The sequence below is a fragment of the Coturnix japonica genome, chromosome 5 (genome assembly GCF_001577835.2).
Source record: "Coturnix japonica isolate 7356 chromosome 5, Coturnix japonica 2.1, whole genome shotgun sequence".
Classification (NCBI taxonomy): Eukaryota; Metazoa; Chordata; class Aves; order Galliformes; family Phasianidae; genus Coturnix; species Coturnix japonica.
In genome coordinates, this window is record NC_029520.1 from 4,427,817 (window position 1) to 4,452,645 (window position 24,829).

At 40.5% G+C, this 24,829-nt stretch overlaps 1 protein-coding gene and 1 non-coding gene across 9 annotated transcripts in view; both read left to right on the forward strand.

The window, feature by feature from the left end:
- Positions 1–15,953, forward strand: part of WT1 (WT1 transcription factor) — a 32,627-nt gene extending 16,674 nt beyond the window's left edge. For 4 of the 8 annotated variants that reach the window (XM_032444725.1, XM_015863500.2, XM_032444726.1 and 1 more), the window contains 5 exons: positions 2,090–2,192; positions 3,529–3,679; positions 9,226–9,315; positions 10,178–10,270; positions 13,590–14,957. In XM_032444725.1, the coding sequence (XP_032300616.1) occupies positions 2,090–2,192; positions 3,529–3,679; positions 9,226–9,315; positions 10,178–10,270; positions 13,590–13,711 (559 nt within the window). In that variant the 3' untranslated portion in view covers positions 13,712–14,957. The other 4 variants (XM_015863501.2, XM_015863505.2, XM_015863502.2 and 1 more) reach the window with 4 other exon arrangements.
- Positions 15,954–24,062: 8,109 nt separating this feature from the next.
- Positions 24,063–24,134, forward strand: TRNAA-UGC. The gene has a single exon. It is a non-coding gene; the product is annotated as a tRNA-Ala (tRNA).
- The last annotated feature ends 695 nt before the right edge of the window (positions 24,135–24,829 follow it).

The window sequence follows — 24,829 nt, forward strand, 5'->3', positions numbered from 1 at the left end:
GGTGCCATAACGTTTTACTGTACATTACTGTTCCTCCTTTAAAATCTCAGCCTTGCAAATTCTTCTTATCTGAGTTGGTGTTTCTTGTTACTAGCACAGGAATGGAGTGAGAGCACTCACAGCTACTCAGTATAACTGGTGCTGGAGTTCACATTTACCCTCTGTTGTTATGCTACGGATCAGTGATAGCTTCTACTGCAGGAATTCCTCCTTATAAATAGGCATTCTCATCTAATTTCTGTTCTAATTTGTGATTAACATGAGTACCCTAATGGACCTGGTACTTTTCAACTTTTCTTTTATCGACTATGGGCTTTGCTGTCTTTAAGTGGAGAGGAAAATTCAGTGCTGGTGGGAAATGTGAGTTGTGCAAATGGCAATTTGTTACTTGTATTACAGAACAAAAGGCCACATCTGGACCTTGAGCAGAGAGAAGAACCTGTTTAGTTAGAAATGGTATGTGTCTAGAGAAGTGTTAATACATCTAAATCAGCTAACAGTGTATTCCTTTCTCTTATTATTAAAGATAATATTTCAGATCAGAGATACTTCACTGCCAACACCCTAAGACTTATTTCATTATAACCACCTGGTTGGCACCTAAAACTGAAACAGTCAGAATGTGCTTTCCTAGAAAGTGTAGCCTTTGTTTTGAGCAGCCAGGTGGAGCCTGGGTTTGAATCGAGTATTTTAGGCAGCTCCTTGAACTGGAGGAACACATCTGCCAGGTGGCAGCCTGCAAGCCGCTAAGTGGAGGAATAACAAGGAATGTGACCCACGTGCTGGAGTAACAGCAGTTCACAAATAGGGCTCCCCTTCCTCTTTAGCGAAGTTCACAAACTGTTGAAACATCTCCCGCATTCCAGTTCCACTGGCTGTTCTGCAAATCACTTAAGAGGTTTAAAACTTCCTTGTAATTCTACTCTGCACATGAACTTTGAGTGAAGAGAAAGGAAGGCACAGTGAAACGAGAGCCTGGGCCTCAGGGACCCCTTAAAATTGCTATTGCAAGCATTTGGCAAAGACTGGGATAACATCCTATGTATCCATCTTTGTCCCTAGCTCTGTGCCCTTGGGCTTTGTTCCGGGCTTTCTAATTTCTAGTGCAGTGTGAAATATGAACATTTACTGTTGCCAGTGTACATTAATACATGTGGCAATGTCCACACTAATCTAACAAACTTATTTAAGGTATATTGATATTATTGTAACATTAAGAAAGTCACTAACAGGAAGAAAAGAAAAAAAACAACCCTCCAATATTCCTAATGTTCCAGACAGAAGAGTGTAAGATTTTGAAGATTAAACATTAATACATAAATATGTGGCTGATTCACCCTGAAAACAACATAAATCACACGTGTTTAAAGTTGTCATGGTGCTGCATAAGGAATCCCAATAATGTACACTTATTATTATTATTTTTATAAATAAAGGGTTAATTTGTAGTGCATCCTGCAAGCTGATACGTGGGATAAATAGTTTGGACACTGATTTGTAATCTCTGTTTATGAGTACATGACTGCTGTTCTTATAAATGTCATCACTTTCTTGGTAGTATCTGGCAATATCTGAGTCATGAAGTGCTGACAAAAATCCACTGCACTTAATGTGAAACTTGAAGCATTTTGCTCATTCCAAAAGATATTAGCAATAGCCAGCCCCACATTTAGCTGATAAATAACGTGTACATGTGCACATGACACAGTTATGCTGCTATGTGGATTTTTTCCCCTTACCTCGAATCTTTGTGGAAGTACATCAGAGTTCAAATCATGAGGTGTTTTTTTTCTTCTTTTCTTTCTCTCTTTCTTTCTTTCCTTCTTTCTTCCTTTCTTAATTTTTTCTGGACTGTCTTAAGGGATACCAGCAGTTGTGTGTATGGAGTCTGTGCATTGTGCTATAAAGGAGTGGGTTCATGCGAAGGTGGAGCAGGCTTCCTTTGGTGAATTCCACTTGATCTTGGATATCCTGCCTATGGAAACAAACTCTGCATATGTTATCATCAAGTTAAGAAATTAAACCTCTCACATGGAGCAAAGTACTGAAAAATATTTCATTTCTGCATTATTCCTTTCTTTATTTGCAGCCATACGACAGGATATGAAAATGAGAACCACAGTGCTCCCATGTTATACAGCTGTGGGGCCCAATACAGAATACACACCCATGGAGTTTTTAGAGGCATACAAGTAAGTACAGTGGGGCACTATTCACAGGGAAGTAACGCTGCTGCCTGCTTGTAATGCTCATTTACTACCTTACTGTTGTTTATAAATTCAACTTTGATTTGAGTTTCCCTGTGGCATTAAGAAATGGTTGACATAAGTGTCGTGACTTCACTGAAACCAATGAAGTATAATGTAAGATTTCTTTCTGGCGCAGTCATTTAGAACTGTTTATTTCTAAAAGATATCTGTGGGGCAGGATTTTTTACCAGCTGCTCCAGATGGTCCAAAATATAAGATTCAGCTTCCAACTTCTAGCTCCAGCCACTTTGGCCATGTGAAACTTTTGTTACAATGGACTAAGTCTGATAACTGTGTAAGAAAGTGCTAGATGACATTTTGCTTTTAAGGATTTCTGAAGCTTTACTAATTCAAACACGTTTCCTTAAAACAAAAATAAGAACGATTGTTTCCTGATGACAAAAAAAAGATTTGGAAGGAATTTTTCATTCATGGAAGTGGATTTCCTCTGTTTCTGAAGCAGTTTTATCATTGATGAATACCTCTGTAAAAGTTAAAGCTTCTTAAAAACAATGGAAAAGTAATCACATACCATTTGTTTCTTATGTGTTGCTCTTTTTATGTAATCAGCGTAGATGAATGCTTTTAGATGCCATTTTTTTCTCCTTTTTCCGTTCTGTATTAGTGTAACAAGTCACTATTCAGTAGCAAACTCTCAGAAACAGGTTTGTGAGAGAGCTTTTGGCTGAGTAAATAGAAGTAAACAGCTGACGTGTTTATGGATGCTCATTGTCTCAGGAGGAGAAGATGGTCTTTGGTGGAACCTTTGATAGACAGTGGCCAAAACTCTTTGAAGCCGAACTGTTCACCAGCTCCACCTGGACAGTTTTTCTTGGTTTATTTTTTAACAATGTTTATTAACCCAATACAATAAACCTGCACCTTAATTTCATATGAATATTTAATGTAATATAATGTCACTCTGGCTAATGTTCTTGTCTTTATGCCAGTATATACTTAAGACTATTCCTTATGCCAGTCAGTCTTACTTCCAGGATTGTGTGATTATATCTGAGGCCAGAATATTTAATCTTACGTATAAATATTAATGAGATAATTTTGAGTTCACTGTTTCCTCTTCATATCATTTTAATGCTCTGGAAATAACAGGTTGAGATATGCTAAGATTGAAATTCATTAAAACGTAAAATACGTTACCATTTGCAGTGTGGTGTATTTAACTATTTCTTGTCATGGAGAAGTGCCTCTGACTGTCTGCCTTTTGATTCTCTGAGCTTGTGAACATTCACGTTGCGTTAGCAAGTGTCTGCCATTGTAGGATGTGCGACGAGTGCCAGGAGTAGCTCCGACTATCGTTCGATCAGCAAGTGAGACAAATGAAAAACGTCCCTTCATGTGCGCATACCCCGGCTGTAACAAGAGATACTTCAAGCTGTCCCATTTACAGATGCACAGCAGAAAGCACACTGGTAAGTGCTGGCACTGAATGGCACGCATTGTGTTACAGTGGGCAGGGTGATTTTAAAACAGCAGACGGTGCAATAAATGATTTGCCAGGTCAGGGGCAGGGAGTCTCTATTAGTTGAGGGATGCATGTGCTCTGTCATCTGTGACGTCCCTCTTTTGGATGCAGAAGACTGGCTGTGAATCCAGTGAAGTAAAACGCAGAGCAGTACTGACAACAAGTAGATGACCTCCTTCCCTCTCTTACTGTTACAGGGTAGCATTCAGGGCTGTGATTTTAATTCTTTTTAATTTAGGAGCACCAAAGCTTGATCCAAAATATTACAGTTGTTAACTATTAAGAAGTTTCTTCTGCAAGAGCGAATGAGACATTTACCATGATCTTGTCCCCCTGTATAAACCTTGTCTGGTTGGGGTTGGACACGGAGATTGGCACACGAGTGTATTTGCTATGGGATCATCCCAGGAAGAATTGAGCTAGAAGCCAGTGATTTGTATGGTGAGACCTGAGTTCTCTCTGAATTCAGGCCATTCATTTTGCATCTGAAAATGCATAATAAAATGCCCTGCTGTACCCCGCAAAAGATTAAAAGGGACCATTTCCCCTATGTGAAGATTTATACTGTTGAAAATATATGATGGTTTCTTTAGATATGCTCCGTATGCATGTTTTTGTTGCCTATCATATTTCTACTTAGGCAGCTTTTCTGTGCTAATTCGAAACCTGTGAATAAAATCTGTAAATATACATGTTTGATTAACATATAACAGAAGGTCAAAAGGATGAAAGAACAGATGAGTGTTAAGACTTAGTAGGTTGTCAGATATTTCATACAAAAATTAATTGCATGCTTTTCCTTTTGGATACCATGTGCTGACATTTGTTACTTGCACAAAACAGGTAAGAAATGAACATTACAAAGCAGTTTTGATTTCTGAATATGCCAATCACAGAATATTCTGATAGAGATCTTCAGTTTTGCTAAAATTCTGGATAAAATATTTGCAATTGTTCTGTTCCTGTATTTTATTCCAGTTAGTTTCTTGGCTTTCACAGTATTATTTCTGGATGCACCACAGGGCCTTCTGCTTACATCTTTTTAAATTATTATTCTTAAACTGAAGGAGATATCCAGCATTATATAATCTTTATGTGTAGAGTCACAAAAGCCTCAGGCAAGATAGAGAATAGGACTATAACAACCTAGCATCCCTAGAGAGACTTCTTCCCTTGTATTTGAGGTCATAAAAAGCCCTTCTTTCTCCTTTGGCTTATGCTGCAGTGGAACAGAATAGAGAAAAAAGGCTTTTTTTCCCCTCAAACATCTCTTCTTTACAGATGTACCCAGATCCTTCTGCCATTACAGTGTGTTATGTTAACATTAAAACTTGTTTTTTCTCCAAGTGGTGAGTTTGACACCCAGAGTTTGTCTTTGCTGATAAAACTGTTGCAATAGAGAAGACCATGTGAACTTTCAAGGTTGCTTGGAGCTAAAGAGAGGAAGCAAGGGGAAATTGCACTGCTCCATTTGTGATTGTTGCTTGGGTAATTGGTTAAACTGTATGGCAGAAACATTCAGGTTTAGGATCAGAAAGGAGTTTGCCCCATTGTCAGACTGGCAGGGACAGTTAGGTTTTTGTCCTCCAGCTTGTTGCATGAGTACTAACCATTTCCTATAACTGTTATCTGGAAATTTTACTTACTAAATTCCCAGCTGCTTGTAGATACCTAAGACTTGCTGCCCTTCATTTCCTGTATCTTCCTGTAGTCTGTTATTCCTAGCTTTTATGAGTGCTTTGTGAACTATACAGTATGGGAGCATCTGGAATGGATAAACCTAACATTAATGTTTTCTTGGCTGTGTGGTACAGTGGGGGGTGTGGATTTGGTGCCCATGTGGTCCTTACCAGTCCCATGCTCTTCTGTACTCCTGGGTAGCTGAACTGACTATCTGTGGCATAGAGCCATTTCCAGCCTCCTAGGTCTCTTTCTTTATCTGACCCTAATCTATGGCTCCTTCCTGTGGAAAGCTTCATCGTCAAAAGAACATGTGGCAATGGCACAAAGCTGCACCAGGAGTGATTCAAACTGGACATGTTTCCTTATCGTGAGGGTGATCAGACAGACACTGGAACAGGCTTCCTAGCAAGGTGCTCGGTGCCCTGTGCCTGCCAGTGTTCAAGGGGTATTTGGATGACATGCACTGAAGGGATCAGGCAGTTGGACTTGGTGATAGTAGGAGGGCCCTTCCTACAGAGCTGTTGTCTCCAAGGGCAGATCAATCACTGCTACAAAGAATGTGTGTGTTTTGTTGGTAGCAGTTACGATTGCTACAGTTTACATTTAGCAACTTTCTGTTCTCCACCTGTTTGGTATTATGTGAGGGGATACCTTAAGGGACCAGCATGATTAAGATGAGGCTGCTGGTATATGTTGATAATTATGTACCTGTCTCTTAGGCTCTCATGTCACTTTTCTGCCTGCAACGCAATGAACTCCATTCCATACCACTGCTCTAGAATTCACTGCTGAGTATAGAAATTGGGTTTGTTGGAATCAGCATACTCACTTAGATGGAAGGAAACTGGTGAATGTAATACTTTATATATACTACATCCTTTCTTCTTCCATTCTGGTGTTTCAATGGGGAATTCTGACAAGACATTTTGAGGTTAGAGGACTGTCAGGTGCTTACTCAACTGGAGGACTGTTTGTTTGGGATACCTCTTTACAGCCAATATGAGATTTTACGCATCCTGCTGTTAGGTGATCCTGTATTCACTCATGGGTTTGAAGCCCTTCCCACCTTTCTTAATACAGTGGTAAGACAATTTTTTAATTATGGACACACAATTTGAAAACAAGCTGTAACATTTACCTGATATTAGAAAAAACAGATTAGATCATGATGAAATAATGTTCACTTTTGCTTATCTTTTCACTTTCTACCATAAATATTTGCAGAGAACTTGGCTCATCAGATCTTCCATTCACCAGTCTGTAATATTGCAAAATCAAACAGGGCCCTGGCACACAGAACTGGGTTCTGTAATCTGTTTTTACCACTAATGAAAACCAGTATTTTTGTGGAGAAAATACTCTCTGCCTTTTTGCTGGGGATATTTTTCAGCCTACATGTGCTCAGCTGCAGGTATCAGTTTCTACAACGAAGTATGACAACGTGTAATAAAGAAAGTAAATGCCTTCTGTGGCAGGGGGGAGCTATTGGAAGTGAATTTCTGAGGCTCTAGGCAGCACAGATAATGCAGATAAATAACCGATTTCTTGTTAATCATCTCAGAGTAATTTCTTCGCTTTGACTAACAAAGTATCTTTTCTTTATGGCATGTGCAACCATGCTGCTAAATGCCTTACAGTCATTAATGCAGTTCATCGTTACAGCGCCGGTAAATGACAGAGGTCTATCTTCTGTGTAAGCAGAAGGGAAGTGGGTGGTGTTGTGCTTGAGCTGGGAACTGCACAGACCCCTAAGGTATCCAGTGCAGTAACTTATAGGATAATAATCCCATTTCAGGTGCTCACTGAGACTCATTGTCTTCTGTTTCAAAATCAGCCTCCTCTCCTCATTTTCACTGGTTAGCAGCAAGCTTTTGCTCTCGCTGTGTGCTTTAATTAAATTAAATGATGATGAATATTTGTGCGACTGCTACAGCAGTAGGACTTTCTGTTTTCCCATGTGTTTGTGTAATTTGCACCAGAGATGTACACACTTCCTCTAGCTTGAGTCAACCTGCTTTGAGCAAAAAGGTTTATTTTATTAGATGTCTTTATTGCAAAGAATCTAAAGGCTGATTCAGACTTGTGCTGTGATTATTGAGCTTATTTTTTTCTAAATGTTTTTCTCAATATTATTGCATTACTGCAATTCCACCCATCCTCTCAGTATACACAAAGTTTAGCCTTTTTTTGTTGCTCTCTTTCAGTAATAAAATGTAAGTAATCGTGGAATTCTTTGAGTCACAGGTGAAAGGACTGGTGGAGCTTCACCTTCTCCTGTTTTGTTTTGAAATTGTATATGGTCACATAGGAAGCTGACAGTATTATGGGATACTTTTTGTACATTGAGAGGCTTGAGCCTTTTACAGGAGGGGCTCTAATAGGCTGAAGGAAACATGACACTGGTCTAACCCCTTTTTTTATGATTCTGTTTTTGTTGAACTTACAAAAATTAACTGGTATGTGGCAACTGGCCTCAGCAGGCTTTTTACTTGACACTGGTTGGCATGGAAGATGTAGAAGGAAACAGAAGTTAGGCTTGCTGGCCAAATGTTGTGTTGCCCCTTATTTACATTGTTTGTTTTCTACAGCATCAGTGTTATCTCTGTGTAAGCGTATTGGGTTGATTCCTTTAAAAAATGCGTTGCTGAAATTTGTCCTTAATTTAATAATTTATATTCCAAAGTATTGAAAGGAATACTTCAACGCACATGCTATCAGACCTGCTGTACTGTTTTATTCAAGTACCTCCTTAACTATCTTCTGCATTTACACTGCAATTAGCAGACAATCATCCTGTCACTGCATTCTGCACTGCTGACATTTCCCCTCTTAAATCTGCCAAAGGGCAGAATTCCTTGGAAGTAAGTGGTTTCTGAAAAGCAGGCACCCCCCTGGGAGCCCTTGTGGTCAAAGTGTGCAGAACTATTTCAAACACCTGTGGCAACTTTAATCCTTGATGCTAATAAATTAAGCACAGCAGACATGGAAGTTGTCCACACCTAGGTTTGAGAATCAGTAAACTCCTTTGGGTGACTGTCACAGGAAGTTAACTTGTTCTTGCAGATTTAGCTGCTTTTGTGAAATCTTGATCCTAACTACAGTGGTATGAATTTGGAATGCTCTTCTTAATTTGCTGCTTTAAACTAAAATAGTTGGTGCTGATATCTAAGACCATGGTCCTGAATATAGGATAGTTCTATTAATCATCTTTCAAATGATTCCATAATAGTTCTTAAATGACATCTAAGAAAAGGCCAGAAAAAAAAACCCAAAAAACATTTCTCCTTGCTAATTTCTTGCATCTTTTTGTGTTTAATGGGGCCTTGTGCTTTAAAAAAACTTTTGCTTTTAAAAACTCAGTTCATCTATGGCAAAGGCTTACCTGGGGATTTCAGAATATTAATTCATTCATTCATCCATTTTAAGTCAGAAGCTTTCTTTTGGTCCCAGGGAGAATGCACTCTGAAGGCCCCTGCTGAACTCTACAGGGTGGAGGAAGAGTTTGTGTTTACTTGAGCCTTTGTGATAATTCACAGCCTTTCCTGCAATGTGTGCAGCTACATATAGAATTCTATTTAGGACTGCTTTATGGAAGAAACATCATTTGAGTTTTGGGGAAGAACATATTGTTTTATGGTTGAATTTTGCTCACTTTCTTAGAATTCATTTAGGATATTGTATTCATTTAGTATGTTGAAAATTACCACATCATTTACTTACTTTTTTGCTTATTGTAGTGCATTTAATCTTCTGATTCTAGCTGACACACTTCCCAGTTTGGCTACATTTCACATAAACTGTACTTTGCAGGTGAAAAACCATATCAGTGTGATTTTAAGGACTGTGAACGAAGGTTTTCTCGTTCAGACCAACTCAAACGGCACCAAAGACGACACACAGGTATGCTGAAAGTGCATCTGTACTCTTTAAAAGAGTTCACATCTCTATTAAAATTGGAATCCGAAAAGTGTACTTCTAAACTTCTGATGTATCTGCTCATGCACAATGCCAGTAGTGACAAATTCTTAAAGTTAGCTTTAGGAGAGGGTTGTAACTGTGCTGGGTTTTTTAGTTGTTGGTGCTTAAGCACTACTTTGGTTGCATGTGTGACCTTTTCATCCGATCACCATCTTTTTGAAGTAGATTTCTAAACAAAACTGCTTGCTATATAGTATTCTCGATGTAATAAATATACTGTTTTTTAAAGCCAGAGAGTTCTGCAAGGAAGAGTTGCCAGTGAGTAACCAGATAAATGCTGCTGTAGATGTTTTGATGTTTGTGTGGCAATGCCAATATGTGAGTGCTGCACGTGTGCACCATTAAAGGCTGGTGGACTTAGAATGCACTTCCATGTGGAAAGCAGAAAAAAGGAAAAGCCATACTAAATAAAGTACCTGATTCAACAAGACACCTAATCTTAGATTTCAGCCTTTCTGGCAACTAAAGAAGGGTTCTAGGAGTAGCAAGGAGAGAAACATCAAAGATCTGGCTATTTGGGTTGAATGGAATTGGCTAAAAATAGGTAGGAAAGTGTATAGCAGCTGTTATCGTCCAATGGAGATGGCAGCAGCAGTCATGATCAGGACTGAGTCCTATGTAGATTCAGCAGTCCTTCTTGGTGAATCATTTACTAGGTTATCATTTCACCATTATTTCACCACAAAAAATCCACTCTTTTGAAGATTCGGAAATAGCTGATGTCATTCAGCCTCCCAAAAGCTGCTGGGTTATAAAAACAGATTTTTTTTTCCCCTCTCTCCAGGTGTGAAACCCTTCCAATGTAAAACCTGTCAGAGAAAGTTCTCCAGATCTGATCATCTGAAGACTCATACCAGGACTCATACAGGTAAAACAAGTGCGTAAACTTTTCTTCACATTTATATTTCATTATTTTTTAAGTTTAAAATAATATTGTTGTAGATTACGTGATTAGAAAGTTTCTTAACAAGTGTTAAATATTCTAAACATCAAAAAAAATATCAGAGTGTGCTGGCTTGCCAGTATGACTATATTCCCTAAATATCATGGTTACTTTTTACAGTGGGAGTTAAGTGGCTTTTAAAACCGTGCTTGCTTTTTGTCATGAAACTTCAGCTTGGTAAAAGATATTGTTAGCTATAGTGAAATGAACATCATGGCCTCAGCCCACAAATGTCAACTGCATCTATTGTGTTCGCTGGAAAAAACCTACGAGAAAGAAATTTTAATTCCAGCTGCAGCTGAAGGTCTGTAATCTAAAGTATTCATGCCTACCTGTGTTTCTCCTAAGTGTCACTTGAGCCTAATGCAATGTAGCATGGCAAAGATCTTGCTGCTGCTGCTTTATAATCTCTCCAGAAGATAAAAGGAGTGCCTTTTGCAAACTCATATGGACAGACGCTGAAGTAAAAGCTTACTCAGATATTCAAGGACCTTTGTGCAGAAACTATAATATTTCATAGCAATACGTGGAAAAAAAAAAATAGCAGGCATTTTAGTCTACTCTGCCCTCACGTAAATGTAAACACCATTTAGAAGCAACTGCAGCATCATTTGTATTTTAAGTTTTAGAGTTATTCTTGTGAACTGACACTTTCTGTTCCCTTCCACTGCATAGGCAGTATTTTTATGAAGTTGTTGTTTACGAAGCATTTTGTCATGTTATTAGACATCACAGTATTTTCCATACTGAGTTCAACCTTTTAGATTCAGTTTCTCTACTGATTGACCAGGACCTTGAAAATCCTTTTTCCTCTGCTAAGGATTCTTTCTTCTCTTCATGACCATAAAAAAACACATATTAAAGACTTGCAAAAATAAATAAGAAATTTTCATAAAGGAAACAATTGATCTAAGGATAACGGCATTTTCTGTGGCACCAGCTGGAAAAATGCATCAAGCAGTGGCAATATCAGCATTTGCAACTTGCAGATGATAAAGAGCATATCCGTATTTCTCAGTTCTCTGTGTGAACTGTGGGACCTGGGTTCAGTGCATGTGCATGAAGAAAGATATTTTCTTAATCAAGAGGTAACATTCTCATGGAGACAAAATGACAGTGGTTACCACATGTTAGGAAGTTAGGAGAAACTACATTCCCCTTCAGATTTTACCTCTAGCTGCTCTGCTAATTCATGGAAGGACTCTGTACTCTCCTGACTTCAGTAACTTTTTTACCCTAGGCCAGCTAAGTCAGTGAAGAATAACTCTCTCAAGTGAAACTGATCTCCCTTTTCTAGTTCTTCCTTGCTCCATGCAATCCAAGCCCATACTGCCTTTGTTGCTGAAAGCAGCCATTATTGAGCGCTGATAGCCCCATAGCCCTGCTAGCTCAGGTTCTGTACGAGCTCTGCAACCCAGTTGCTCCTGCTGTGATGATGGCAAGCTGGATGTTGTTCTCTTTTGACTGTAAAACATACCTAACCTGAGAGGAACCAAGCACAAATGATGGCTGGCGATTCTTCATGTCCATCTTGTGCTGTAGCTTCCTTCCTTTCTTTTACGTTCTCTAAGTCTTGCAACAAAATACTTAACTTGGTAACTTGTTTTGTGTCAAATTTTGATGAAGTGTAGTGCGAGTAACTTTTATCTGTTGTGGGATTAAATGTAAGTCAGTCAGTTTTTCAACTATTTGCTCTCTTGTCTCCACAAGCAAGTCTACTGTAAAATCAGTCTTTGCTGTAAAAAAGCAACAAAAGAATCCAAAAGAAAAACCCCACATCCAATCTACATTTATAGCAATCAAGAAGTGATTTCTGGTATCCGTACAGGGAAACTGCATAAGGTAGTTTGTGCCCTGCCCAGAATTCACAGGTCGTTGCCCCTGCTGTGAGTGGACAATCACGCTGCTTGTGAAACAGCAAACCTGCATTTGTGGTGGTAGTTGGGTGAACATTGGCCACAGCTCACATCGGCTCACAGGATGATTGCAAATGCTGCTGAGATGAGAGAAGTCCACTTGGTATATTCTGTGATTTTTATCAGTAGCTCTGACCACAGTGGCTTTGTCCTATGCTGTTTTATGCACCCATGTGAGATGGTTGATGCTTTTGCCAGCATATATGTCATGTGGATAAAATAGATTTTACATAGATTCTCCTGCTTTATGTGACCTGTTTATTGCATGGGATTTTGCAAACAGAAATACACAACATTGGTGCCACTCCCAGATTCATTTTTGCCTGAATTTGGATGTTTGTGAAATGTACAAAGGGTGAGGCAAAGAAGGGATGAAGATGGCTGGGGGAGCTCGTACTACCCTACCCTATTATGTCCTGAGATGGAGAGCACGAGGTGTGTAAGACGGCATGGAAGAGTCTTGTCCCAGAGCTGAACCTACTATAAAATACCACATCTATCTTGAGCTGGGGGGAAGAAAAGGCAAGTCTAAAAGGAACAGGAGTCACCAGGCACTGCTCTGAGCTAATGAAAGCATTCCAGCAGGATTCCTGCAGCATCAGACACAAGTCCTGAAATTCCACATAATGTTGTAGAGAATCGAGACAGCAGATTAAACTGTAAAAAGGTGATGGCATTTCTTGTCAAAATCGCAAGCACTTTGTTTGGGGTCATTTTTAGTGGCTATTATTTATACTCGTGGGAATGCAATAAAAATACTAAGTATTCTGGTCCTTTAAAATTTTGTGTAGAAAGGAATCTCTTTAGGCAGTAATGGGAAACTTTCAGTCTGGCTCAGCAAATTATTGCTTCACTCACCCTCACCACCCTCACCATCATAATTTCAAATAACTTTGGGCAAAACTTGTTGAACTTGCAGGAAAAATTCTTGACTAGAGGTCAAGCTCTAAATAATCACGATTCTCCTGGTCAAAGCCATGACCGAAGCTTCTGTAGGTGCCAGTTACTTTTAAGCTGATTCATCCAAGAACTGTGAGTAACGTGTATGCGGCACTAGGATGTCCAGTACGGGCCTGTCTTCAGGAATGATCCACTGCAGAATGCTGTGCCTCACCTGCAAAGGCTGTGGCTAAACACCAGCAGAGCAAGCTGTAAGAAAGCACCGGGTGCTGAGGTGAGCAGTAATTGAGGGCATGCTCACACCCTCTCATGGTGTCCCAGCACACCTTTCCTGACGGAGATCAGCCTTGCTTCTCCCAGTGCTGCAGAAAGAGAAGAAATAGCAATGTCCCAGGCAAGCTGTCTTCCCAGTTAATAACAGGGTGTTTTGTTAACAGGTGAAAAGCCTTTCAGTTGCCGATGGCCCAGCTGTCAAAAAAAATTTGCCAGGTCCGATGAATTAGTCCGTCATCACAACATGCACCAGAGGAACATGACTAAACTGCAGTTGGCCCTTTAGGCATTTCAAACAAGTGAATAAACCAGATGGGACATTATGAGCTACTGCAGACTTTATCAGCCATCTTCGATCACCTCTGTCAGAAAGCTGCAGCTGTCTTCGCATCCCATTTGACACAAGTTAACTAAACAGTAGGATTCTGCTCAGCTTCCATTTGGACTTAACAGAATTTCCTATCCAATAACTTCAAAAGATTTTTATTTTCTATTTTATTAAAAAATGAGCAAGATTACCGCAGTTTCAAGATTGCTCTAAGCTGTTCTTACATTTTGTAGGTGTTTCCAGTTTTCTGGTTTTATTTTTGCTTGAGCTGTTCTAGGCACATTATACTGTGCTCTTTTTAGTCCCGCCATGGGTAGGGTGATGAGTGCCCGCTGAAGGTAAGCTTCACTCTTACTGATTTGGTGCACACGCTGAGGTTTCCAAATGCTGTCCTAGCGGGATGAAACAGAAACATCACCTGGGATACTTGTTGTAAACTCCGTAGTCATACTGCCAAAAGGCAAACTTTTGAACATGGAAGCAATGCTTCTGAATTTTACAGATCAACTCTTTTTTAAAGGAACTTCTTATTTCTAGAGCAGCCAGTGCTAGATGGACAAGAACCTCTGTATAGAAAATAAGAATCTTACCATTAAGTTAACTTGTTTTTGAAACAATTGCATAATCGATTCCCCCCTGCCCCCCAAACTGTTTTATTCATCAAACAACCCTATTTCTCTCCCTCTGTTTCTGTTTCGATGTATTTGTTTTAAATTTATTCCATCACGAGATGCACAGATCTCCTTTACACAAAAGTGATTCCAATCATTGTAGACATTTGGGATTTGTTTACAATGTAAAGCCACACTGGTTATGTGGCTTAGCAAGCTGTATAAACTTAAAACTGAACTTTTAATGGGGCTGGTCCAGGATCTCCATTAACAGATTACTCTTAAGATAAGTAACTTAAAAAGACTCTTTGTCAAGTATATGTGAAAAAGGCATTATTAGTGTAAGGAAATATATTGTTTCAGGGTTTTGGGAGGAGGGGTTTATTATTTACTTTTAATTGCTTGAAATTGTGTGTATATATATATATATCTGATAATGTATTGCTCTTAGACATCTAAAATTAGAAACTGTATAAATATTAGATGCATCACTGTTCTGATGTTGTTGCTGTTACAAACTATTGATAACACTAAGAATGTAACCTGCATTTTTCACTGAGCTTTCAATTAAAGCCCATTCGAAGAGAAACAAATGGGAGTCCAACAGATGTCTTGTTTCATGTCTGGTATTAAATTTCAAATGCCCTGTCCAATAGAATCCTTTTTTTTTTTCCTTCTTTCTTTTTTTTTTTTTTTTTTTTTTTTTTTCTTTTTTCTTTTTTTTTTTTTTTTTGTATATAAAGGTACCACCAGCACTGATGACCACTAGTTAACCTGTCCAGGTCTTGACCACAATTTATCCATCTCACTTGGGAATCATACTGGCAGCAGAAAACAGTGTCAAGTTTCATATTGTGCTGTAAAACAGTTGCTTCAATCGTTTGTCTTTTTACAAAACTCTTCCTTTTCTTTAAAGCTCTAAGATTTGTATATGAACTTCAAGGGACAGTAAAATCCACTTTATAAAAGTATTGGCCTTCTGTAGAACTGTGCTGAAAACATAAGCGCAGATAACTTCTAAGATTAGGATGCTGTGCAGTGACTTTTACTTGAAAGTTAACTTAGAGTTAGGGCGGCTTAAATCAGTTCAGCAGGTTGAAAAAGACAGTCCTTCTTACATGATGAAGTGTGAAAATGGAGATAACAAAAAATGATTGTTTCTTTGTCATACTGCCTGCTTTTCTTTGGAAGTAAGTACAGCCTGCCTGAGAGCCCTTTGACCTTGCAAAATATTTGTATCTCTTTAGCAAAAATCTTTAATGTATCTTGCCAAGCTTTTTTCTCTAATGTACACAATGGAGTTCTATGATGGGTCGAGCTTTCTCTCTTAAAGTGCAGCTGCATCGTCAAGAAAACTCAACAGTTAATTCTTCAAGTCCTCTTTTTCGCTGGGGTATTGCATCACTGTTAATTACTGTTGGGGTACTGTGACTCATTTGTATCAGTCAACTTTATCTTTTGCTGCCAAAAGACAGCATCTCTCTGGAGAAACTCATAACAAGTGTGGCAAACATCAAATATTTGGAGTAAATGGTGTATATAAAACTGCACAGAATTAAAAAATAAAGCAACTCCTCCTTCTTTCTCGAGAGAGAAGTTCAGTCGTAATAACTATGTCCTCTGATTTACCCAGCAGTGTTCTGCAACTAGGAAACAATGTTCTTCAGCCTGCACCCAAAGTAGAGAGCTGCCAGAAGTGTTTATACTAAAAGCCAAAAAAAGAAAAATCAGCCTCCAGTTGTGCCTGCATTAGTCAAACATAAATAAAACTATCTTTGGTGAAATACAACCAAAGCTCCGCTGCAGCGTAGACCAGGCTTCCAGTGACCTGTAAATAACTACATCCATACTTGTTCTGCTTGGTGAACAGCATGCCAAATAATAACAATGGTAGACGGCGACAAAAAATGAAGTGTGGGGTGACAAGTGACAGAGTATGTCCCTTCGTTTCTGCTGTTGCCCCTTTTTCAATGAAAGCACTTGCTGCTGCTCACTTGCTCGATGCTCATTATGTCCTCCGATGCTACGACTACAGTGAAGACAGCAGTGATGTTTAGAAGGTCTTTTTTATTCTTATTCCTAGTCATTTTACAGCCTTTGTCATGAGGTGTCTCATGTCTCTCCCTCTCATTTTCCTGTTTCCATGATTCTGTCAGCAAGGTAAGCCACCTCTACTGAAGTGCTTTGCTACATGGATTTCTCAGAAGCAGCCCCCAGGTGCTGTCTCTTGCAGCATGCAATTCTTCATTTTGTGGCAAGCGAAACTGCTCAGAGGCCTGAGTTTCTGTGAGCTTGACCTCCAAGTGAAGGATGAGGGGACTGCACACTATTCTATCTTACAAGTATCCTTAGCTCTCTGGAAAAGTTTCAATCCCACATTTAACAGAGAAAGTCTTTTATGCCTCTGACCTGTGTCCGTAAACTGGAACTAGTCAGCAATGTTATTTTGGCTGATGGTCAAATGTCTGCTGTGACTGACGTACTTTTTGTATTCTGTAGCTTTCATCACCCGCCATAATTCAGAATGTTTGTGGCATAAGTAGCACCTGTGCTTCTTCTTGTCACTTCATGAGGGACAATACATGTTGGGTAGGAAAGGGAACATGATGTCAGTTCTTTCTCATGTTGTGAGCCAAGAATCAAGGATTCCTTTGCACCAATTTTTTCAAGGTAGATGAATCCAACCAAGTGTCCTCTCTGCTTGCTGAAAACTCAAGACCTAACACGCCTGGACTGTAACCACCTGATTGTACTCTTGGTGCGTTTCATATTATTTAAGAATACCAACTGCAGTGACCAAAAAGTACGTCCCAAGATGTGAATTTGCTGCTGTAAAGCAAACAACACAAAGGCAGTCCTATTGTCAATTAGAAACCAATCCAACTTGGCCTATCTGTTTCAGGATGTTAGTAGGATTCATTAAACTACTCCACCAACCAACACTACAACTACTGAGGATGAGTCCTGAAGACACAGGTGGGTGCTTTAAATGAATGTTTCTTCCTCCTTCTCCTCCTGCAGGCAGGCACTGAGAAAATTGTATCACATGCAGTGTTTTCCAGTCATCAGTATGATCTGTCAGTAAATCCAGTCCAAGGCTTTGGGGTGGACTGAGTGCCTCCAAGAAGATACCCGCAGCTCTACACCTCAGAGCTGCCTGCACATAGTGAGGTGGGTACACAAAGGCAGCCAGCTGGCAGAGGTACGTTGTCAGATGATGGTCAGACCTATGCTGCCCAGTCCTTTTCAAACCCTGTTTGTACATGGGGGCAAGAATGGGCAGGGGGAATTACTCAGTGTCAGGCTGGGAAACTCATCCACACTTTAGGAATCCGCTCCCTCCATGAGTTAACATAGATGTCATTAAAGGCAATGTATGCAGTTCAGAATGGCACTAATGGAGAAGAAGATCCAGCTGCAATATTTGTGAAGATCCAATAAAAGATTCGATAGGATCCTTTTAGTTACTGGAAGTTGAGATGACACAAAGGAGCCTACTGAAACTGAAGATCTGGTCATGAAAGTGGTGAGTTTAATAAAAAACCAACACACAACAAAACAAAGCCCAATCCCAGCCCCACTGACACCGTTCTAAAAATTAGACAATTAAGAGTAAAACCAGGAATGTAGCCAGAACTATTCCACCTCAAATAATAAACACAAGGATAAGTTGCCAAGTGAGGTCAAAGAAGCAAATGGTAAAGTGAGTTTAAGAGACAGCTAGACACTTTTATGGGGAGCGAGAGGATTGAAGGATACAGTGACAAAACCGGGGGCAGAGCTGAGATAACTCAGAGGACAGGCACGGTGGGCCAATAGCTTGGAGAGGGCTCTGAAGCCCAGCTTTGCAGGCAAGGAGCAGGACGGCTATGGGTGTTCTGGGGAGACAGATGTACCAGGGCTGTCTGCAGTGCACCACGAGGGGTGTTGGGAAGCTGGCAGAGCAGTCTGAGAGGGAGCTGAGCCTGGCAGGTAGCAACGGTTGTACTCTCAGGTGCATGGGCTGTAACTGCTTGTTTTGTAGTAAGTTATCAGCTCAGAGCTAATACAGAGACACTAAAAGGAAAAAAACAAAACAACCCCAAAACACAACTTTTGTTTTTAGTTTTCATGAGAGACTACTTATAATATAGGAAACAACAGGGCTGGCTGGAATATGATTCAAATGAGTCAAAGACAAAATATACAGAGATTATGTTCTTCTCTGCTTGTACTAAGCTGCATACTTTCACGTTGACGTTGCCAGCACAGCCTCTGTCAATTCCCATAAAATATCCTGGCAGAACTTCCGTGGCTTCAAATAGCAGCCTGATGAAGCTGGGTTTTAAGTGCTTGGTTTGGCCATCAGCTAGATAATCTTTAAGGTCCCTTCCAACTCAAACCATCTTTGCACCGATGGGCTGATGTGGCTCCACCAGCACAGAGAGGTTCTTAAATAATGGCAGTGAGGGAACCCAGATAAGCATGGCCGTTGGATATAAGCCAAAGCATCAATTAATTGAAGTACAGTTTTCCATAGAGTGTGAAATCCAATCAGAAATGCCAGCTTTGAATCCTGAAAGGGCTCTGAGTGTTGAGGGTGGTCTGAAAGGTGGTATTCTTGTGGAAGCCACACATAACACGGACAGGTTTTGGGCTGGGGACTGTAGGAGCTCAGGGAAATGCTGCCATAAAGAACTTGCAGACCATAGGTAAGGGGTTCAAATGCACAGGTTTAAAGGCACTGAACATACTGGATGATAAAAGTACAGACCCAGGCAAGGCTTCTTTAGTACTGATGAATAAGTGCATATCATGTAGGTGTAAATATTTAATAGCATCGCTGTTTGTTTTTTTGTTTGTTTGTTTTTAATGTGAAACAGGCTACTTATATCCTGGTTAACTCTTGCAGAGCTGAGATCTTAATCTGCAAAAATAAGCTGTACAGTAATGGGAAGATCTGCCCGATCATCCTGGCATGAATGGCTGGATGGATCTCGTACAAAACTAGGTGCCCTTCCCCAGCATGAAACGTACTCTCTTGGTGCCAGAGGATTAAAGAAACACACAGGGCATGGAAACTCCTTAGTATGGTGGTGCAAGAGGGAAATACAACTGTGTTTATTTTCAGGCAGTTTCTTTTTATGTCTCATTCCTCTCTGAGTCATGCTCCAGAACTCCCATTCATTTGAGTGAAACGTTGAAAAACACACAGCTTAATAAATAATTAAATAATTAACCCCATTGCCTGGAAAGAAATCCTGCCCCAGAGTTTATTGGGAAATCGCGTGTCCCTGTGAATGTGCTCTACTAGTACTTTTGTACTAGGAAACGCATCTGCTTAATGTTCCTTCCTGGAAGGGTCTCTGACACTTTTAGCTACATCATTGAGCTTTTTAGCTTAAGTTATGGGCCTCATGCCGCACCAAAGGTACACTGTAAATGCAAATAAAGAGGTTTTTATCTGCTGCTTGCTAAGAAATCCAGACCAACAAAGAACTTGGAAGCTTTTTCATTTTCAGACACTAGGTGGCTCAGCCGGGAAGGTTTCCTTGTTTATAGGACAGCTGCATTTCTGGGAACACCCGCTGCCCGATGGAATTTCCTAACTTGCAACAGTTACAGTGCTTGCAAAGCAGCAGTGGGAGCTGAAGAATATCACGTAACACAGCTCACAAAGTGTTTCAGTATCCTGAGAGTTGTGCTGTCACTGCTTTCGCAGCCTTTCTCCAAGTGGATCTGGGTGGCTTTTGAGCTTTTAAGATCTGGTTGCTAATTGTCTCTGGTATTGCCTGGGGCCTTCTTTGAAGGCCAAGATCCTGCTGTCCTTGAGGCTGCCTAGAATGCTGCTTCATGCTCTGAAGGGAAGTTCACCATAAATCACTCACTGCTCCTTTCCCTCACTTTCTTTCTATTACTGGCAGGAAGAATGAGTGGTATCAAAGAAAGGCAAGAGCCACATGGCAGCAGGATTTGAATTACCTGCAATGAGTGTTGTCCACTGGGCTGCTAGAAACAGGATCTCAGATTAGTGCTCATACTGCTGCGGGATGGATGAAACTTTCTAGTGACGGAGCTGCTTTCTCCCTCTGCCCTGAGCTTCAGGCTGTCAGCATGGCATGCTGCATGCTTCCCCTTTATGAAGGCAGTCCAGCAAGAGTGAACTGTGGCGTGCAATACTGAAGGTCAGCACACAGGACAAACAACCTAACAACAGTCTAATATTTCTAAGCTGGGTAAATTCCTAGTGTCTGCTTCAGGCTGAATCCAAACGCTTGTGTCAATTCTGTACCATGCCCCAGACTGCCAAAACCCATTAATATAAGCATATTTATCTGGGCTGCAGTGTGTTACAAGAATTCATTAGGACAATATGTGATATGGTGCTGAAACAGAAGGCTGGGTTTCTCTGGCCAGAGATGAGGAAGTCTAGTCCCTGCTGAACTTTTACTACTGATAAAGACAATGTCTGCTGGCAGCATTCATTTTTTACTAGGCCATCTGCATCTAGTCAAGGATAACTTGACTTTCTGAAATAGCCATTCATCAGTATCAACCCCGTACAACTTTCTCTTGATGAGTAAAGCAACACAAAGAAAGACCAAGATGGTTAATAAACTTCTCTGGGAGCAAAAGGTCAATGCTGGTGTAAACAAAGCAGTGTCATAGTACTACACAGAAGCATTGAAGTTTCCTATCTGTTTATATGGTTGATGCCCCATTTCTATTTTATCAGTGTTTGTTTTCATTTATTTTGCTCTGCTTTAGCTGATCTATAAATCTTTATAACGGTGTTCTTTATTTTCTTAATTTTGTCATCTCTCTTATCAGCTTTTATCACCTGTTTGTGTCCAGCATCTTTGCTACCCTCTCTGCCTGATGGCTGCCCACAATTGCTTTGTTAACCCCTGAGCCCTCATCCAGCTCACTCAGGCCTAATGGTTCTGGCTTTCAGAGGCTCCCTTCTTTGTAACACCAAGTCAAACACTGAAGACGTTCCCATTGCACCTTTAATAAAAGGTGAGATACTAAAGAAAAAAACTAACAACCAGTGCAGGGGTGAGGAAGTTTTCCCGGCTCCAAAAGATAGAGTCTTGTTTTTAATTGCACAGCACACAGAGCAGGCAGTAGCTGTGTATATTTTCACATCAGGCCTGATGATTCTGAACTTCAAATCCAAACTGGATTATCTTGGCCTTGCCCTTTGTTACCCCGCCCTCCCACTCTCTGGCTCTCACTCTTAGTGGATGAGCATGTGCGGAAGCTGGGTACTGGGTGATGAGCATGGGTGAAATTAAAGTCAGTCAGCTAAAAGGAGGCTGTTTCATGGCCACAGTGACAAATGTGAAGCGCCTGATACCTGGGTGATTTTTCTTCTGACTGAAGACCCTCTGTAGTTCACCTTGTTTCCTCTGATGTGTTGTTTCAAGTAATCAGATGACAAAGTGCTTTGCTCAGGCTAAGTATCTCAAATTATACTTAACAAATTGGACCGACCCAACCTAATTTTCAGGGGACAGCCTCTGCAGAAAATACACTATTCTTTTTAAGGTTTTACATCTTGAAATGTTTTGTTTAATAGAGACTTGTGCAATGTAATTTCTAATGGCACCAGAGTATTTATTGGAACTGGGTACTGTGGGGAAACCAAACCCACGACAGATTGGATTTCCCAATTAACTATGAATGTTGAGAGTAGCCAGTTAAAACATTAATCTCCTTTGTTAGTACACATAGTATAATGCAATACTCCAGTATCAACCTCTGCTGAATCCTCAGTCTTAAATCCTGCAAGGGAAACACTTGATCACAGCCTGAACCTCTGATTAACCATCTGAGGCAAGTGACGAGTCAGCTGTGGGAGCACAGGTGAAGGTAATTCAGCTGTGCTCCTGGAAGGGTGGAGCTTGACTTCACCTCCCCTAGATCCCATTTAAGGGCTGACCACCACTAAGGTAGTTTCTTTTTCTGGAGGTTGCTTCTGTGTGGAGTTTTTGTGGTGAGCCTCAACTGGAAGCCTCAGTGCTGGTGAGTCCTCTCATAGATACCCTTTTGCTATCCATTTACTTTGTAATTGCAACTATACACATCCCTACTTAGAAAAGAGGGGAAGGTCCCATGTTCCCAAAGTTGATAGGGATAGAGCTTTGACCTGAAGTTGCCAGATTAGGTTCAGAAAGCACAAGCTGCTCCCAGTTGAGCATGCTGGTTATCCCAAACGAATGTGCAGTTTGACTGTGGAAAGCACACTGTGGGATTATCTTCTGCACAGCATCATAGCTCTGCTGTGTTCTACTGTGCCTCACTTGCGATTCTGTGTTTATCACTACAGGATTTGGATGTTACTTAAACAGAACTTAATTTTATGCAACAGAGAAACCTAGGGCAGTATTTTTTATTTAAATAAAACAAACTTCTCCTCTCTGTCTGGAATTAATATTTAATGTGTAGAGAGAGGGCTGAGCTGATCACGAGGCTTGGCTGAAATACTAGCCCAGAATGTGGACTCATTTTAGGAGCAATGTAGTAAATAGCCATGAAACATATTACATTTTTTTCAGCCAGGGGAAATGCTGTCACTGTGTGCTGTTTAAGTTGTCCATTTTCTGGAAATAGCTGAGTACATTCCTGGCTCTTCTTACAGGGATCCATTCTTTAGAAGGCAGAATTGTCGTACACTTAAAGTGTTTTTATTTGGACACATAATACACTTGGATATATATGACTCTTAAGCAACCTAGCTGGATTCTTCAGGTGTGCTTTTAAAAGTAAGATGAATGGGTTTGAAGTTCAAGGCTTTTTTTCTTTCTCTCAGATATTGATACAGTTCAAATTCTGACCTTTTCTGAAGATGTAAGTAACTGGTAACAACAGTTTTGCCTTCTAGTGGAGCCTCTGAATATCTGTGCCCTGTGCAGATTGCTCGAGTTGACTGGCATGAGATTTAATTTGCATTAATCAGCCCAAGGCAAGGGCAAAATGAAATGACTGCGACACATGAGAGTAGATTTTGAGAGTTATTTACAAAATTAAGCTTCTGAGCAGCACAGAGCAACACAGGCTGATGTAGGGTATGTTCTGTCTGATTCATTAAGTGAATCGCCCTAATCCAACCTGGCTGTCAGAAGAATTTGGGCTGCGTTCCTTGAGCAAGAGGCCCTTCAGCTGTGATTTGACAAAGAACATAGGGTGTGATGGGGGGAGAATTTGCCACAGTGGATGCAAATTAAAGCATTCCAATGTGGGCAGGTGGATGTGCCTCAGCCCCATCACCCACCTAATCAGCCACCTGTGCTAATGCTGCACTGGGTAAAGCCCCAGTGAGGGGCCAGCCTGGGCTTAACCACCTCTGTGTAATGTTGGCTACAGTGGGGTAAGGTGTTTTAAAGACATGGAACTTAATTAGACACTGCTAAAATTATACATACCTTTATTTCCAGCTGAGCTTTGTGAACATTTAATAACAGTATGCTGGTTGTTTTTTGCATGTGATGTTGTGTTTGGTGCTGCTTAGTGTAACTGTGTGAGGAAAAATATTACTGCCATCTTATTACAGGAGGTATTCATTTCTTCCTTCATGTTAATTGCTCTCAGTTTCTTGTGTGGAGTCAGTGCTTTCACATTGCATTAATGTGACTTTAAACATTGTAACGTTGTTATATAAATTATGTTGCAAAGTTAATTAAGAATTTGGTTGATTACCTGCTGCTTACATGGGTGGGGATGTAGCTCAGTGGTAGAGCGCATGCTTTGCATGTATGAGGTCCCGGGTTCAATCCCCGGCATCTCCATCTTTTCCATTCATGTTTTATGGAAGAAGCTTCAGCCAAAACCAGAGAATGTTGGCTGGCAGGGAATTTGAAGAGGTTTAGGGAAGCTCTGGGAAGTGCAGGGTCCTGCGGTGTCTCAGTGTTTCACCCTTGAGCACCTGTGGGATCCCAAGAAACCAAGCAAATATTAAAGGCAGGGATGGTGAGGCTTAGGTAGATCTGAGGTGTGGCTTATTTAGGGCTTGGCTTGTGCTTATTGAGCTCTATGTAATTCTTTTCTGGAGAGAGAGTGAGAGAGTTTCTGAGCTGAGGCTTAAGCCAAAGGGGGTAGTCTCCAAGTCAAACCTGATCAGTCACAGGAGGCAACAATATTGATGTCCCTGTGGAGGGACAGAAGTGGAAAGCTGCTGTGTGGAGCCCCACATGATGAGTTGCAGAGGCCATTGAAATAAAAGGACTGAGCTGGTTTGTGCAAGTTAAGGCTGTCCAGCTGGCCTTGGATATTGCTGAACAGGGGAGGTGGCCAGTGCTTTGTTTTTATACTGGCTCATGGATGGTGGCAAATGGCTTATGGGGTGATTATAGCAGTGGGAAAAGAGCAACTAGCAAAGAAATATAAACCTATTTGGGCTGCTGAACTGTGGGACATTGCTGCCCAAATAAGATATATGGTTGTAAAGGTGTGCCAGGTAGGTGCTCAACATGGTGGAGGCAAC